At 49.3% G+C, this 15097-nt stretch overlaps 1 protein-coding gene across 1 annotated transcript in view; it reads right to left on the bottom strand.

The window, feature by feature from the left end:
• The window catches only part of Scara5 (scavenger receptor class A member 5), a 90772-nt gene that overhangs the window by 27740 nt on the left and 47935 nt on the right, over positions 1–15097 (bottom strand). Inside the window, exon 4 of the mRNA XM_036199481.1 lies at positions 1651–2325. Within this exon, the coding sequence (XP_036055374.1) occupies positions 1651–2325 (675 nt within the window). The remainder of the gene's footprint in view (positions 1–1650; positions 2326–15097) is intronic.

The following is a 15097-nucleotide window of genomic DNA, read 5'->3' as shown; positions in this document are numbered from 1 at the left end:
AGGTGTTTGTGCACATGAATGTGTGTATGCTCCTGAATTATGCATGGAGGTGTCTATATGTGTGCTTGTGCATGTATATACCTATGCACGTAGTACATGTGAGTTACATATGTAGTTGTCTGTGTACATATGTATAAACACATGTGAGTTATGTCTGCAGGTACCTGTGTTTGTGAATGTGTCTGTGCATGTGAGCTATACATTCAGGTATAGCTATGTGTCTATACCTGTCTGTATAGGCATGTATGCATATGTGTGTGCATGAGTGTGTATGTGTGTGTATTAGGAATTAGAACTATGACAGGAAGTCCCCTCCAACAGTAGTATAGAAAAGCATGGACACATGCAAGCGCACTCTGGCTATGCGCTGCTGAAGGCCCCAGGGTGATTATAGCCTCCTCTGGTCACCGTGGCAGCTCAGAGGAGGGACTACAGCATGATGAAGAGAGGACACAGGGCTGAAAATGAACTGGAGAGATGCAGGTTCTAGCTACCTCTGTGTGCAAGTGGAAGGCAGACGGGACCAAAGGGGACACTCCAGCGAGCATACCAGGACTCACAGAAGCATGGGTTCCCAAACCTGGCTCCACTCCCACCCACCCTGTAACCTGGGCAGGCTGTTTAAGCTTCCTGGGTCTCGGTGCTTATGTCAACACACAAGGGGACAGTGACACATCCCCAGAGAGGTGCTGCTCTTGAGAGATGCTGTGTGGCATGCCCTCGGCACAGCAACATGCAGCAGGTATACCAAAGAGGACAGTTTCAGCAGTGCTGACTGCCAGACCAATCAGGATTTTACGAATTCCACAGCCCTGACAGGGGAGAGGCTGGTTTCTCAGAAGAGAGTAGAGTGGGGTCTCTAAGCTAGTAGGTGTTGTGTGGGCTGGCTAGTTTTGTCAATTTGACATAGAATCATGGGAGAGAAGGGAGTCTCAATTGAGAAAAATGCCTCCATAAGATCAGGCAAGCCTGTAGGGCTTGCGGGTGGTGCAAGCCCAGTGCTGGTGGTTTTGGGTTCTATAAGAAAGCAGGCTAAGCAAGCCATGGAGAGCAAGTTAATAAGCAGGACCCCTCCATGGCCTCTGCATCAGCTCCTGCCTCCAGGTTCCTGCTCTGTTTAAGTTCCTCCCTCCCCCCTCCCACCCTCACTTCCTTCAATAATGGACTATGATATGAAAGTGTAAGCCAAATCAACTCCTTCCCCAATCTGCTTTTGGTCATGGTGTTTCATCAGAGCAGTAGTAACCCATTCATGAATAACTTCATCCATTCATGCACAGGGTCTTCTGGTCTAGACCAGCCTGGTCTCCATCTGTTGATCTTCCCATCTCCCTCCTGAGTGCTGGCTTACAGGCATGTGCCAGTACACGCAAGTTGTATTCAGGAAAAGAATCAAATGTTCTCTGCCTGGACAAACATATTTTTCTAACGGCCTAGTAGGCCAGGTTCAAGTTTGGAATTCTCCAGTCCTTGGAGCTCCACTCATTTGGGCAGAACATTCCAGGGTCATACAGTGTAAGACTTAAAGATGAAGATGTGAGCTTACTCTATCACTCTGGGGTGGGTCCTTGGGATGAGCTCTGTAGGGGGAGGCCTGAGCAGGAAGGGCAGGCAAGAGGCACTGTGGACTGGATTGGATCCCTCAAGTACCTTTGGCAAGGGTGATGTTCCTCAGGGCAATGGAGTGTTCCCAGTCCTTGAGACGCAGGTCCTCGGTCACCACATTGAGCATGGCCAACTCCTGCTTAAGCTGCATCTCCATGTCCATGTGCACTAGCCTCATGCGGCGGGTGTCTGCGCTGGCATTGCTCACCAGCACCTGCAGGTCCTGCAGCCGAGTGCTGTGCAGGGCCACGTCATAGGACAGGCTGTGGTTGAGGCCACGCAGTGCGCCACCCACATCAGCCAGCTCCTCACTCAGGACGCCCACCCTGTGCGCCAGCCCATCCAGCAGGCCCTTATGCTGCTGCAGCAGCAGCTGGCTGTGATTGTTCTCCACCTGCAGCTGGTAGAGTTCCAGCTGTGCGGAGTCACTTTGCTGTCCTGTGTGGTCACGCAGCAAGGCCACCGCCTGCTCTGTCTGTGCCGCCTGCGCGTGCAGCCCCCACAGTGTACCCTCCAGCCGCTGCACCAAGCCTGCCAGGGCCAGCAGTGAGTCTGTCTGGTTCTGCAGCGCATCCTGAACCTTCCACACCTGTTCTGTCAGGTCCGCCTGCAGTGGAGGCTGCAGCAGCCGCAGCTGCATGTCCCGGAAGCTCTCATTCAGCTGGTTCACACTTCGAGTCAGAGCCTTCAAGTCATCTGGGGAGCTTCGAGGCCTGGACACTGTGGAGAAGGTGAGAAGTGAGAAGGGGTTGGGCAGGGAGGTCCAGATAGCAACAGGCAAACCACTGTATGTATGGCATACAGTATGTGCTCAGTAAAAGATGGATGAAAGGGAGAGATGGCCGATCCTGAGTGCCTCAGTCGATCTCAGACACTAACAGTGGTCCCCAAACCTATCTGCCACTATAATCACCTGCAAATATTGCTGACACTGTGCAGGACGTGGGCTTTGGAACTTTAAAAGATTCCTAGTCACTCTAAGTTAGAGCCTAGTTTGTGCTCTGTTGCACAAATACACACATCATGTATTAGTTGATCCATAGGAAATGGCTGTTTTTTCCCCATTGGATAGATGCTGGATATGGACTGGATAGGTTTTGTGGACTTCAACTTAAGATATTGGTTATTCTCTCCAAAGCTCAGGGAACATCCTGGTAGAGGGGGTGAGAAGAATTGTAAGTGCAGGAGGAAGGGTTAGTGTACAAGCATGTCTTCCAAGTATGGAAGGGCCTTTGTCCTCATGAATTCACAGAACCCACACAAGATTGGTCTGCCAACATTCTGTCCTAGCAGAGAGAGGGCTTCATGAGGCTCCATCCTCCTTGAAGAGCTATTGGCAGTTAATGGCTGCTGGAGGAGGGAGATGTTTTCTTCAATGATGTGGCCTCTGGTTAGCTGCCCATGCTACTCTAAATACTGCTTACCCACGTTCCTGTAAGTAACGCTAATTAAACTTGGTTGCATGTGCACATGCACACACACACACTGAGAAAAAGTGTATGTGTGTTATGATCCCTTCCACCTCAGGAAGCAGGTACCAGCAATCATCTAAAGTTCTCCCCATGCACCTAAGGGAACTTAATAACCTAATGCCCGTGATAACATTAAGAGATGCGGCCTTTTGGGGGTAACTAGTCATGTGGGCAGAATTCGATAGCACAAACACAGTTATGACTTGTCCATGAAGTTCCAGGCAACTGTCCACCCTATCCCCATAGCAGGACATACAAGAGGTGCCATCAGGCCTTGAATCATCTGGGGCCTTGATCCTAGACTTCCAGCCTCCAGAATGAGCAAGAAATTTCTGTTGCTCATAAATTATCCAGTTTAAGGTGTTTCATTATAGTGGCCCAAACAGACTAAGCCAATCCCATTATACCTGCCTCTTTTTACAGCTAGACCTGTTGATGTGGCCCAGGGTAGCACAGAAAATCCTACCCCAGTGAGCTATCCCAGAACTGGGCTTTCCTCTATGCCTTCTCTGGAGCTGCCTAAAGCAATCCTATCAGGCAACAATCTGATCCTTCCCCTTCTCTGCCTCCTTCCACCCCTGTAGGTTCCCTACGTTCGTCCCCAGCAAAACGAGCCACCCCTGCCCCTCCCAACATTCCCTTGTGAATAGAGGTCTTTTCCCTGGTTATGAAATACCCTGAGGAGAAATCTTCATCACTGGATTCTAGCATCATGGTGTCTCCTGGGTGCTGGGGTGTCTAGGGACCATGGCTCTGCTTGGTGGAGTCTGAAAAGGAAACCAGTGGCTATAGTGGGAGTAGGAGCCAGAAGGATGAGATAATTGTGCATTGGAAATTTTGAAAGCCAGAGATCCAGGAACTTGGTACAAAGCTTGGTCAAACAAGAAAACAAGCATACAACTTCTCTGTGAGGAGTCTGCACCGGGAAGTGATAGGAGACAGGAGGGGTGTTGCTAGGCATGCTTATATTCTATATTATAGAGACACGCTTGCACTGCCCGTGGTAAAAGGGAAGCAGCCCGCACACAGATTGCTAGCTCAGCATCTACATACTGTTGGGAGTTTGTTTGTTCTGTGATACCTCCCCACTTCAACCCAGACTCCCTTGGAGGAATACAAAGTTGAAACCAGCAGAAACTAACTTGACTCAGCATTTCTAGAAGTCCTGTGGCCCACGCAGCCACAGAATGAGGGGAATACACATGGAGTAAGCAGAGAGGCACAGACATCACACGTCTCAGGAACATGGCTGACACCTGAGCAGAGCAGTTGACACCTGAGTCCCTGAAGGACTGGCTGGTTCTGCTCTGTTTTCTCCCTGTGAGATCTGCGGACTGGATCTCGTCTGCTCAGATTGCCAGCACTGTGAATAAAGGGCAGTGTGAAGGTCTGATTCCTGTCTCTGATTCTGACATCACAAGTACCATGAACAGAATTCTGGCTGTGGGAGGGAAGGAGGCAAATGGGTGCTGAGGGTTCTTGGGCCACATGATAACCTGCTGCTGTGCTCCGTCTGTGATGTTCCTGGGATCACACAGCATTTGTGGTGACCCGTGGTGATATTTTGTTTGTGTTTCAACAATTCACACTACAGTGACCCTTTTGGAATATGCAAGTCGCTTTAGATACGGTTCTGGGGTGTGGAGCTGAGTGAAGGAAGCCTTGGAGGCCTGCTTCAACGTCCCCCATTGCTCTGGCAGTGAAAGTCACTCTGCCTCTCCACTATCAGTTAGTTCTGACGGAATATTTTGCATTCTTATCCATGGCTCTTTCCCTTTGGTAGAAAGTAGGACCTGTGCATTTCCCAAGGTGGCCCTTCAGAATTTCAAAGAAACACATCATCCCTTTAATATGTAGGATCTTTTCTGCTTAAAAATCCACACTTCCTCATTCATTTTCTCAAGGCTAGGCTTAGCCTCCAGACATGCTGGCTGCCGTCTGTCCTTGCTCTAGTCAATCACACCTTAAAGGATGAACAAAAGTATGGACAGATGGAACCTGGCAGAAGGATCAGTTCCTTTATTTTGGTCATGAGACTTCTGGTGAGGTGGCCCAAGCCAGGCTTGGTCAGCCCCCTCTCGGCTCTGCACAGCCCAGCCACTGAATGATCCTCACAGCCTCTGGTGAACTGGACATTTCCTGTTCTACTGATGAAGAGACTGAGGCCAGGAGGTGGAATGACCATTAACGACATGCCTCCTGACTCTTGTTCCCATGGCCCACACCACTGCCACCCTGAACTAAAGAGCTGTAGATATAAAAGCAGCTTGCAGGGGGATGACCTCATGAGCAGCCACAGCCAGGAGTCCACAGACTGTGAGCTGAAGTGATCACAGCAGGACACTGTGTCTGCATGTCCCACTGACATGGGTGAGAAACCGAGGCAGAGCAGGTGGAGAACAGAGATCCCAACACTTCCCCCTAAGTCTCTGCTCTCGGGACACCCCAGAGCTCGGGCAAACCTCAGTTCATCAGAGGTGGGAAGGCCACCCTGAGGTGTGAGGATTCTGTTTCTGACACTGTGACTGGGAGTGACTGGGAGAAAGAGTGCCAGCCCCTTGGTTGAAGCCACAGGTGGTTTAAGGCCACATTTTCCCACAGACCAGGTGGTGAGATAAGCAACTCCTTCTTCTCCTTCATCCACAGCCCTGAAGGCCCCAGGCCCTGCCCATCTGGCCCTTCTCTCGTCTTTCTCTTTGTCCAGGAAATGGAGCTAAGTCTGTGTCCACATAGGGACAGCTAACAATTAATTACCTTTCCCCCTCCCGGGGAGTCCCCAGGAGTCCTTGATCATTGTATAACAACCTGAATACAAATCCAAATTAGAAAGAAACTCTTCCCCAAGGCCACACCCTCCTTCAGAGCCCCTCCCCAAGGCCACACCCTCCCTCAGAGCCCCTCCCCAAGGCCACACCCTCCTTCAGAGCCCCTCCCCAAGCCCACACCCTCCCTCAGAGCCCCTCCCCAAGCCCACACCCTCCCTCAGAGCCCCTCCCCAAGGCCACACCCTCCCTCAGAGCCCCTCCCCAAGCCCACACCCTCCTTCAGAGCCCCTCCCCAAGCCCACACCCTCCTTCAGAGCCCCTCCCCAAGGCCACACCCTCCTTCAGAGCCCCTCCCCAAGGCCACACCCTCCTTCAGAGCCCCTCCCCAAGGCCACACCCTCCTTCATAGCACTGTTTGCTTTGCTTTCCCAGCTCCACCATTCGCATACCCAGGCTTTACAATGCCATTCCTGCAGTTTAATATTATAATTATTTCACAAGAATTTTATCATCTTTCTCTTAGTCTCTTGCAATTTTGTTGACTGCAAAGAGTTTCTAGGGACACACTATTATCTCAGCAAATAAATGCAGACTTTTTCTTTCTTTTTTCCCCTTTCTTTCTCTCTCTCATTCTTTCTCACTTAAGATTTTTATAACAATAAAGTCTCAGAAGTTGGAATAATAGGCAAAAAATATATAGACATTTTTACGACTTAAAAAAAAATCCCGGGGGTTGGGGATTTAGCTCAGTGGTAGAGCGCTTGCCTAGCAAGCACAAGGCCCTGGGTTCGGTCCTCAGCTCTGGAAAAAAAAAAAATCCCATAACCAGATGTGCTGGCTCGCATCAAATACAAAGGCAGCTGAGGCAAGCGGATTGCCATGAGTTTGAAGCCAGCCTAGGCTACACAGTAAATTATAGGCCAGCCTGACCTACTGAGTAAGACCACCCTCCCCTCTGTCTCAAAAGCCAGAACCAACCGAACAATAAAATCATTTTCAACGACTCTCCCCCAATTATGCTAATTCACACTTATAGCATAGATGTTAAAGAGAGCCAGTTTCAATACACCTTTACTTCACTACGCACCACGGTTTTCTTATTGCTCATTCCACAGATCGAACGTGGCACTGTGTTATTAGGATAATTCTGTTACAGAAGCAGCCTTTTCAAGGTGATGTGCTTGCTCATTGGAATGGCCTAGATAGCTTAGGTCCGTAGACCAATCAGATCACTGTTTGTGAGGTCAAATATTTTTGGGGCCCCATCTCATGCTGGCCAAGCCTAGAGCGATGTCCTTCCTTCGGGACCATTTACGCACAGCAGAGTGAATTATCTCCCTCCAACAGTGTTCTCTGCTCAGGACCCGCCCTCCCCCTCTAATTCCTTCCAGATGGCTGCTGTCCTCAACAGAGAACAATTCTTGCTTGAGTGTGACTCTCTTAATTCGTGTTTATGCTAACAGCTCATTTATCTCCCCGCCTGGCATATCTACTTTTAATGTGCTTTAATGATTCTTCAACTTTTATACTTTCACAAGTGGAAAAGTAAACCATAGACTAACAATAACAACCGGCATCTCCTGAGTCTTCACCGTGTGCCAAACATTCTTCTGTGTGCCTTCCGTGCTAATACGAAGAATCTCAAAGACCCTGCCACATCAGCCTCAGATATCATTAGCATCCGCATGCTCCAAATGAGGAGACTGAGGCAAGCAGAGGGTAAGTCACACACAAGATCGCAGGGCCAGGAGATAGGGGAGACTGACTTTGGACAGTTCATCTCCAGTATGAACACCTCTCTGATGGGGGATTGAATGTGGAGAGCGAACTTTGTAACAGACACACTCAGATGCAGAACAAGTTTGGAAGACAGTGAACTCCCTAACATAAACCCTGGCTGGAGGTAGGGTACTCGGTAGAAATTACAGGGCTATTTAATTTTAGAACCTGACTTGGTATTGATTGCTGGGTCCTACTTGATGAATTTATGGCTATTTTATGACAATGTATAGTCAGTGTGTGAACAAACGCCTGCCTCAGACTGCAGTAGGATTGGGCTCTTGATCCTGGCCTTCCATCCACACTCAGTTCTGAGTCAGCTCCCTGGGCACAGCTGTCCTGTTCATGAATAAACCATCATCTTTAGGCTCAGTCAGGGTGCTCCAGATGTGGCCTGACCAGATAGCTATTCTCCAGCATAGCAAGAGTGCGCTAACAACAGTGAAGGCCTTGTGTGTGACAGGCCGGATGTTTAGTGACACGAACATGGGGCACTGGTGTGGGGGGAGGGGGCGTATGTTCATCAGATGTGTGTGTGTGCATGTGTGTATGTGTGTGTGTGTGTGTATGTATATGTGTGCATGTGTATATGTGTGTGTCTGTGTGTGTGCGTGTATATGTGTGTATATATGTGTGTGCATGTGTGTGTATGTATATGTGTGTATGTATGTGTGTGCATGTATATACGTGTGTGCGCGTGTGTATATGTGTGTATATATGTGTGTGTGTGTGTGTGTGTGTGTGTGTGTGTGTGTGTGTGTGTGTAGGTCAGTTTCAGGTGTCGTTCCTCAAGCACCACATGACTTGTTTTTTGAGACAGAGTCTCTCACTGAAACCTAGGTCTTGCCAATTTGGTGAGGTTGGCTGACCAGTGAGCCCCAGGAATCCTCCTGTGTCCACTCTCTCAGCACTGGGATGACAAATAGATGCCAACAGGTCCTAATTTTTATGTCGTTACCGGGGATCGAACTCAGGTCCTCATGCTTATAAGTCAAGAACTTCACCAATAGAGCCGACCCTTCAGCCCTGTATCCTGCATTTTTGTACAGGACCACACAGCTATCATGCCACTTCATTTTCAACCCACCTTTCCCTGGGAGGTGCAGAGGACAAAATTCATCCTCTTAATTATCTGGGATGGGATGCCAAGAGAGTGTCTGGAGCATAAAGCAAGGGGGAACTTGGGCTGTCTGCCCCATACTAGTTCTCTCCTCTGAATCTGCTGCCAGGGTAGTTAGTCCAGGCAGGAAAGAAGATGGCAGTTGTCACCATCTGCTGTCTGTCAAACAGTCCTGGTGTTTACAAGTTGCTCTTTTGCACTTCTCCATAAGCTTGGAGAGTAGGAATGGCCACACCCATTTCAGGTGAAGCAGATCCTAGAAGGGTGTGGACAGGTCTGGCTGCGGGGCACGGAAGGCCCTAGAACCACAGCTGTCCTCCACCTCACAACGCTGCATGGGGCATCTGCCTTTTTTTTTTTTTTAAGATTTATTTATTATGTATATAGTATTCTGACTGCATGTGTCCCTGCAGGCCAGAAGAGGGCGCCAGATCTCATTCATTACAAGTGGTTGTGAGCCACCCTGTGGTTGCTGGGAATTGAACTCAGGACCTCTGGAAAAGCAGTCAGTGCTCTTAACCACTGAGCCATCTCTCCAGCCACCACCCCCCCCCTTTTTTTTTTAATCTAGAAAAGTCCTGAAGGGAGGCACTTGCCAAGTGTCCTTCAATGTCCCTGTGGTCCTTCCACTCCTGAGGGCTGACAGTGTCATTGTTCACAGCTGGGAAAATCTAAAAACTGGCCTTCCAGACACTAGCTCAAGGCCACCCAGCTAGTAGGAGTCAGGGGTAAGCCTACACTCCTTCAAGGTCCCAGCACAAACCCTGCCTTATCATCAGGCCAGGGACACACAAGACCGGCAGGCAGGTATCAGAATCACAGAACATTATATTCAAGGCAGAGTGTGGGAGAGGGGAGGCTGAAAGGTAATGACCATGCCAGCAGTTCCAAAGAGGTGTCAGGAGTAAGTGGCTTTTCATGCTTTTCAGGTAAGCTGTGGCACTGGACTATGCTACCTGAGGTCATGGTGAGCAATTTAAGTGCAAAAAAAAAAAAAAATCGTTTATAAGCAGAGTTCAGGGGCCAAGGGTGGGAGGTGGGGGTGGGGAGGTGGGGGGAGGCAGCTCACTGGGTCAGGTACTTGCTGTGCAAGCATGTGGACCTGAGTTCCATGCCTACGTAAAAAATCTGAGCATGGTGGCCTGAATTTGCAGATCCAGCACTGGTGAGGCAGAGATAAATGGATGCTGGGGCTTACTGACAGTTCATTTCCAGTCAATTTCAGTCAATTTGAGGCCAGTGAGAGACCTTGCCTCCAAAATAAGGTAGAGAGCACCCAAGGGACACCACCTCCTGGTTGACATTTAGGTCTCCATGTACATTATTGTTTTGTGTTTAGTCCTGCCAAAGACTTTCCGCAACTGGACATCAATTTATCTTTTAGCTTGTGTTTTCCCAGTGAAATACCTTGGGACAAAAGATACAGCTGGGGCTTATGCATTGCTACAGTGTCACATTACCCCCTCAACACCAGGATGTAGTTGGGTCCTCTCACCTCCACCTATCACTTCCACTTTGTCCATGATGGGAATGGTCAGGGTGACTCCAGCACTTGTGACAGGTCCTGCAAGGAACCCAGGCAAGTATGAAAGCTTGCATGGCCCAGTGTGGCCCTATGTCCAAGGAAACACAGCAACGAACCAAATAAAAATTCCTGGCAGCTTTTCCCCATTTGGGGGACAAAATGCGTGCATTTTTGCTGTGTGTTTGGCCCCCACATGATGCAGGAGGGCCTGACCCAAACTTACCACTGTCACTCTGGAGTTCAGAGAGCAAGTCTCACTAAGCTAGTCCTAGGGGTAGGGGGCAGTCATGGAAGTCAGCTCCACTGCCATATGGAAGACCACAGACTGGGAGGCTCACACTGGAGGTTGGCAGTCTGAGTTCAAGTGCCCCCAATGGCAGGTTTCTCCTAAGGCCTCCTACTGGGTCTGCAGGACACTCACATACCTGCTTTCCTGCTATCTCCTTACAAGACCGTGGGAGCATGACCCACCCTTATGACATCACTCCTCCTTAAGTTCCTCCTTTAAATCTCATCTCCAGTTTACGCCTCCTGGGCATGGAGTACAAACGTTCAGTCCGCAACAGAGTTCTAGACTATCCCCAGGGAGCTGGAGACACACAGACCTGGAGCATGGATTTCTGTCACCCTCCTTGTGGGGAGAGAATGCTCTTTCCTACCAGCAGATGGAACCCACACTCACAGCAAGTACCTGACCCAGTGAGCTGCTCCCCCACCCACCCACCACCCACCCCTGGCCCCTGAACTCTGCTTATAAATGATTTTTTTTTTTTTTGCACTTAAATTGCTCACCATGACCTCAGGTAGCATAGTCCAGTGCCACAGCTTACCTGAAAAGCATGAAAAGCCACTTACTCCTGACACCTCTTTGGAACTGCTGGCATGGTCATTACCTTTCAGCCTCCCCTCTCCCACACTCTGCCTTGAATATAATGTTCTGTGATTCTGATACCTGCCTGCCGGTCTTGTGTGTCCCTGGCCTGATGATAAGGCAGGGTTTGTGCTGGGACCTTGAAGGAGTGTAGGCTTACCCCTGACTCCTACTAGCCGGGTGGCCTTGAGCTAGTGCTTGGAAGGCCCGTTTTTTAGATTTTCCCAGCTGTGAACAATGACACTGTCAGCCCTCAGGAGTGGAAGGACCACAGGGACATTGAAGGACACTTGGCAAGTGCCTCCCTCCAGACGTGGTGAGCGCAGGGCAGAATTCTAACAAGAGTGTGGAAACTTGCTCAAAGTCTATAATGTAGTATATATTAGTATAATGCATGGGAATTAATTTGGCTGTTTGTTTGTTTTTTTTTAATTATGTGTATGCATGTGTGTCTGTGTGTGGGTATGAACGAGAAAATACAGGTGCCTATGGAGACCCGAAGAAAATGCTGGCTCCCTTAGAACTGGAGTTAGACAGCTGGGATGCCAGCATGAACTCTGAAGTGTGTAACAGTACTTACAGTATGGAGGGAGCCTGGCGGCCAGCATGTGCTTTGGCTTGTCAATGGCACCACAGATAGCCGTTTGCTCCTTCTGCTGACGATAAAGGAAATGGCTTCTTTTGATGGAGAGGAACTGACTTCACAAGTTCCCAAGGACTTCTGGATTTTGTCTAGCCCCTAGAATTTGGGGAAGTGAAGTTCCCTTGGGACCTGATAGTTGTGAGCTACCTACCGTAGGTGCTAGAAAACAAACCAGGATCCTCTAAGAGCAGGATGTGCCCTTAACTGCTGGGGCATCTCTCCAGCCTCTTGGCTGGGATTTTTTTTAAGAGTTAAAAAAAAAATGTCTACACCATTTGTCCTACTAATCCAACTTCTGGGAACTTACTGTTAGAAAAAGTTTTCAAAAGATGGAGGAAGGTTTCTGTTTATTTACCAAGCTTGAACAGGAGAATTGTGGGGAAGAGACTGGGTCAGTTACAATGTGTCCTTGTGTTATTGCAAAATATGTCTTTGTTCTTCACTCCCTTTCCTGGCACAGGACTGATAACCACTCCAGAAGCTGCACAATACTATCAAAAGTGTCTTCTGGTATGCTAATGAAGTGAATGACGGTTGGCCTCCAGGGACCTCAGGAATGGTGTCTGGTCACTAGAAAAAGCAAGGGACAATTTGGGACAGTTGGGATTTTTTTCAGTCCCAGCATACACACACACACACACACACACACACACACACACACACACACACACACACACACACCAACCTTTAGGAAGGGAGAAGGTGCTGAAGGTTGAGAGGCTGCCACTGGCCATTGATGTGATCAATCATGTCTACATAAGGAATCTTCCAAACCCCAAGGGACTGAGTTTGTAGTGCTTCCGAATATCTAGAGGATGACATGCCAAGGAACTTGGGTGCTCCTGGCACCCACACTGGGCAGCTCACAGGTCCAAAGAAAACTGCCTGCTGTGCCCCAAGCCCATCTTGGTGTCCATCTTTGGTAATTCCCTTTATGATAAATCATTAAGCAGAATTGCTTCCCTGGATTTTCTAGCAAATGAACTAACCCCAAAGACAGGTTTCTGGAAACTCTGATTTGTAGCTCAGCAATCAGAAGCACAGGCAAAACAGACCTGGGCCCGAGGCTGGTAGTGGAGGTGGCACATCTTGGAGACTGAATCCTCAGCCTGCGGGGACTGATGCTACCTTTGGATAGACAGTCAGAAGTAAATTAGAAGACACCCAACTAGTGTCTTGGCAGAACCTGTTGCTTGCCTGGTGTGGGGAGAAGGTTCCGTGACATCGTGTGCCATTTTCTCCTCCGACTGTGGACTGAGAACCAGAGAAGAAAGTTTGTTTGTTTTTTTTTTCTTCTAGGGGTACACTTGTGGGAGTCTTTTTTAGTCATTAAAATTATAAGTGACCGGACAAGGATGGCAAAATTCTCATGAGATCATTATACTAATAATATTAGGTGGAACAGTGCCCCAGAAATGACATTGTAAAATCTCGATATGCAAATGGGTGGATCTGAAGAAGAGACATAACAAACAGTGACTTGATGGAGGGCGTAGACTTCGGGAGGAAGTTTCTTTCTTAATTCGGATTTATGGTCAAATTAGTTGTGCAATGATCAAGGACCCACACAGCCCCTCAGGGAAGCGGATTGTCAATTAATTGTTTCTGCATGAACAGTCTCAGCACCATTTCCTGTTTAGAGAGAGCAACTCGGAGCTGGACGGTTCTGTGAAGGGATGGACCGGCAGGGTCTGGGGCTTCCAGCGGCCTGAGGACCAGTGGGCTGTGGATGAAGGAGAAGAAGGATTTGCTTATCCGGCCACCTGGTCTGTGGGAAAATGTGGCCTTAAACCACCTGTGGCTTCAACCAAGGGGCTGGCACTCTTTCTCCCAGTCACTCCCAGTCACAGTGTCAGAAACAGAATCCTCACACCTCGGGGTGGCCTTCCCACCTCTGATGAACTGAGGTTTGCCCGAGCTCTGGGGTGTCCCGAGAGCAGAGACTTAGGGGGAAGTGTTGGGATCTCTGTTCTCCACCTGCTCTGCCTCGGTTTCTCACCCATGTCAGTGGGACATGCAGACACAGTGTCCTGCTGTGATCTCTTCAGCTCACAGTCTGTGGACTCCTGGCTGTGGCTGCTCATGAGGTCATCCCCCTGCAAGCTGCTTTTATATCTACAGCTCTTTAGTTCAGGGTGGCGGTGGTGTGGGCCATGGGCACAAGAGTCAGGAGGCATGTCGTTAATGGTCATTCCACCTCCTGGCCTCAGTCTCTTCATCAGTAGAACAGGGAAATGTCCAGTTCACCAGAGGCTGTGAAGATCCGTTCAGTGGCTGGGCTCTGCAGAGCCGAGAGGGGGCTGGGCCACCTCACCAGAAGTCTCATGACTGGAATGAGGAGGTAATCCTTCCACCACACTGTGCCCCACTTGTCTTCATCTTCAAAAGTCACCTTTGATCTGCCCATCATCTACAAATAGGTCCTGTCCCTGGCACATTGCTGGTACACAGGCTGGATAGGGGCCACCAGCCAGTCACAGCCACCCATAGTAAGATGCCCTGTCAGAACTTCAAAGGAGGCTAGTCCCACCAATGTGTTTGTTATTATTCTGGGAGGCCAGGCTGGATACATTGTGTATACTGTGTCCTGGAAGAAGGGTTGCCCGATCCTGATCCAAGCACACGCTGTCTCTAATCGTTTCTGCTGATTACTGTGAAAACGAGATCCAAGATGAATTATAAACCAAAAGCCTCCTAACAAGGAGATTAGCCCTGGCTTCCCATTTTGGAGGCTCAAGTGTCTGAAATCATGGCCAACCATACAGAGAGAGAGGGAGAGAGAGAGAGAGAGGGAGAGAGAGAGACAGAGACAGAGAGGCAGAGACAGAGACAGAGATGGAGAGAAGGAGGGAGGGAGGGAAGGAGGGAGAGAGGGAGAGAGGGAGAGAGGGAGAGAGGGAGGGAGGGAAATTTCACTAGGAGTATGTACCTTATAGGAAAGTGATTGATTCTTTCCAAGTGCAAGTCAAGATTGCTTAGACCAGCACGATGCTTGACACAGAGCCTTGAACTTCATAGGCAATGCGTAAACAGTTGTCAGAAGTGTTACTGAATGATTGAAAACGGAGAGTGTCATGAAACACAAGTGTCCTCAGCTCTTCCTGGAAAAAGATGGGCTTGGACTGGCTGTTTTGGCAGGTTGTGGGCTGCGCCTCCCGTCCTCAGCCAGCCTTTCCCTCCAGCTGTGCCTGCAGTGCCCAAGCCCCCCAGTGTGCCACCTGTTGTCCCACAACCCAGCCCACCTCCCCATCACTTGGTATCCAGTGCATCGGGCATCTCAGAAACACAGGGAATGATTTGAGAATTATACTTTCATG

This window comes from Onychomys torridus, chromosome 9, assembly GCF_903995425.1.
Source record: "Onychomys torridus chromosome 9, mOncTor1.1, whole genome shotgun sequence".
NCBI lineage: Eukaryota > Metazoa > Chordata > Mammalia > Rodentia > Cricetidae > Onychomys > Onychomys torridus.
Note: the sequence above shows the minus strand (reverse complement) of the source record. Positions and strands in the feature narration are given on the sequence as shown.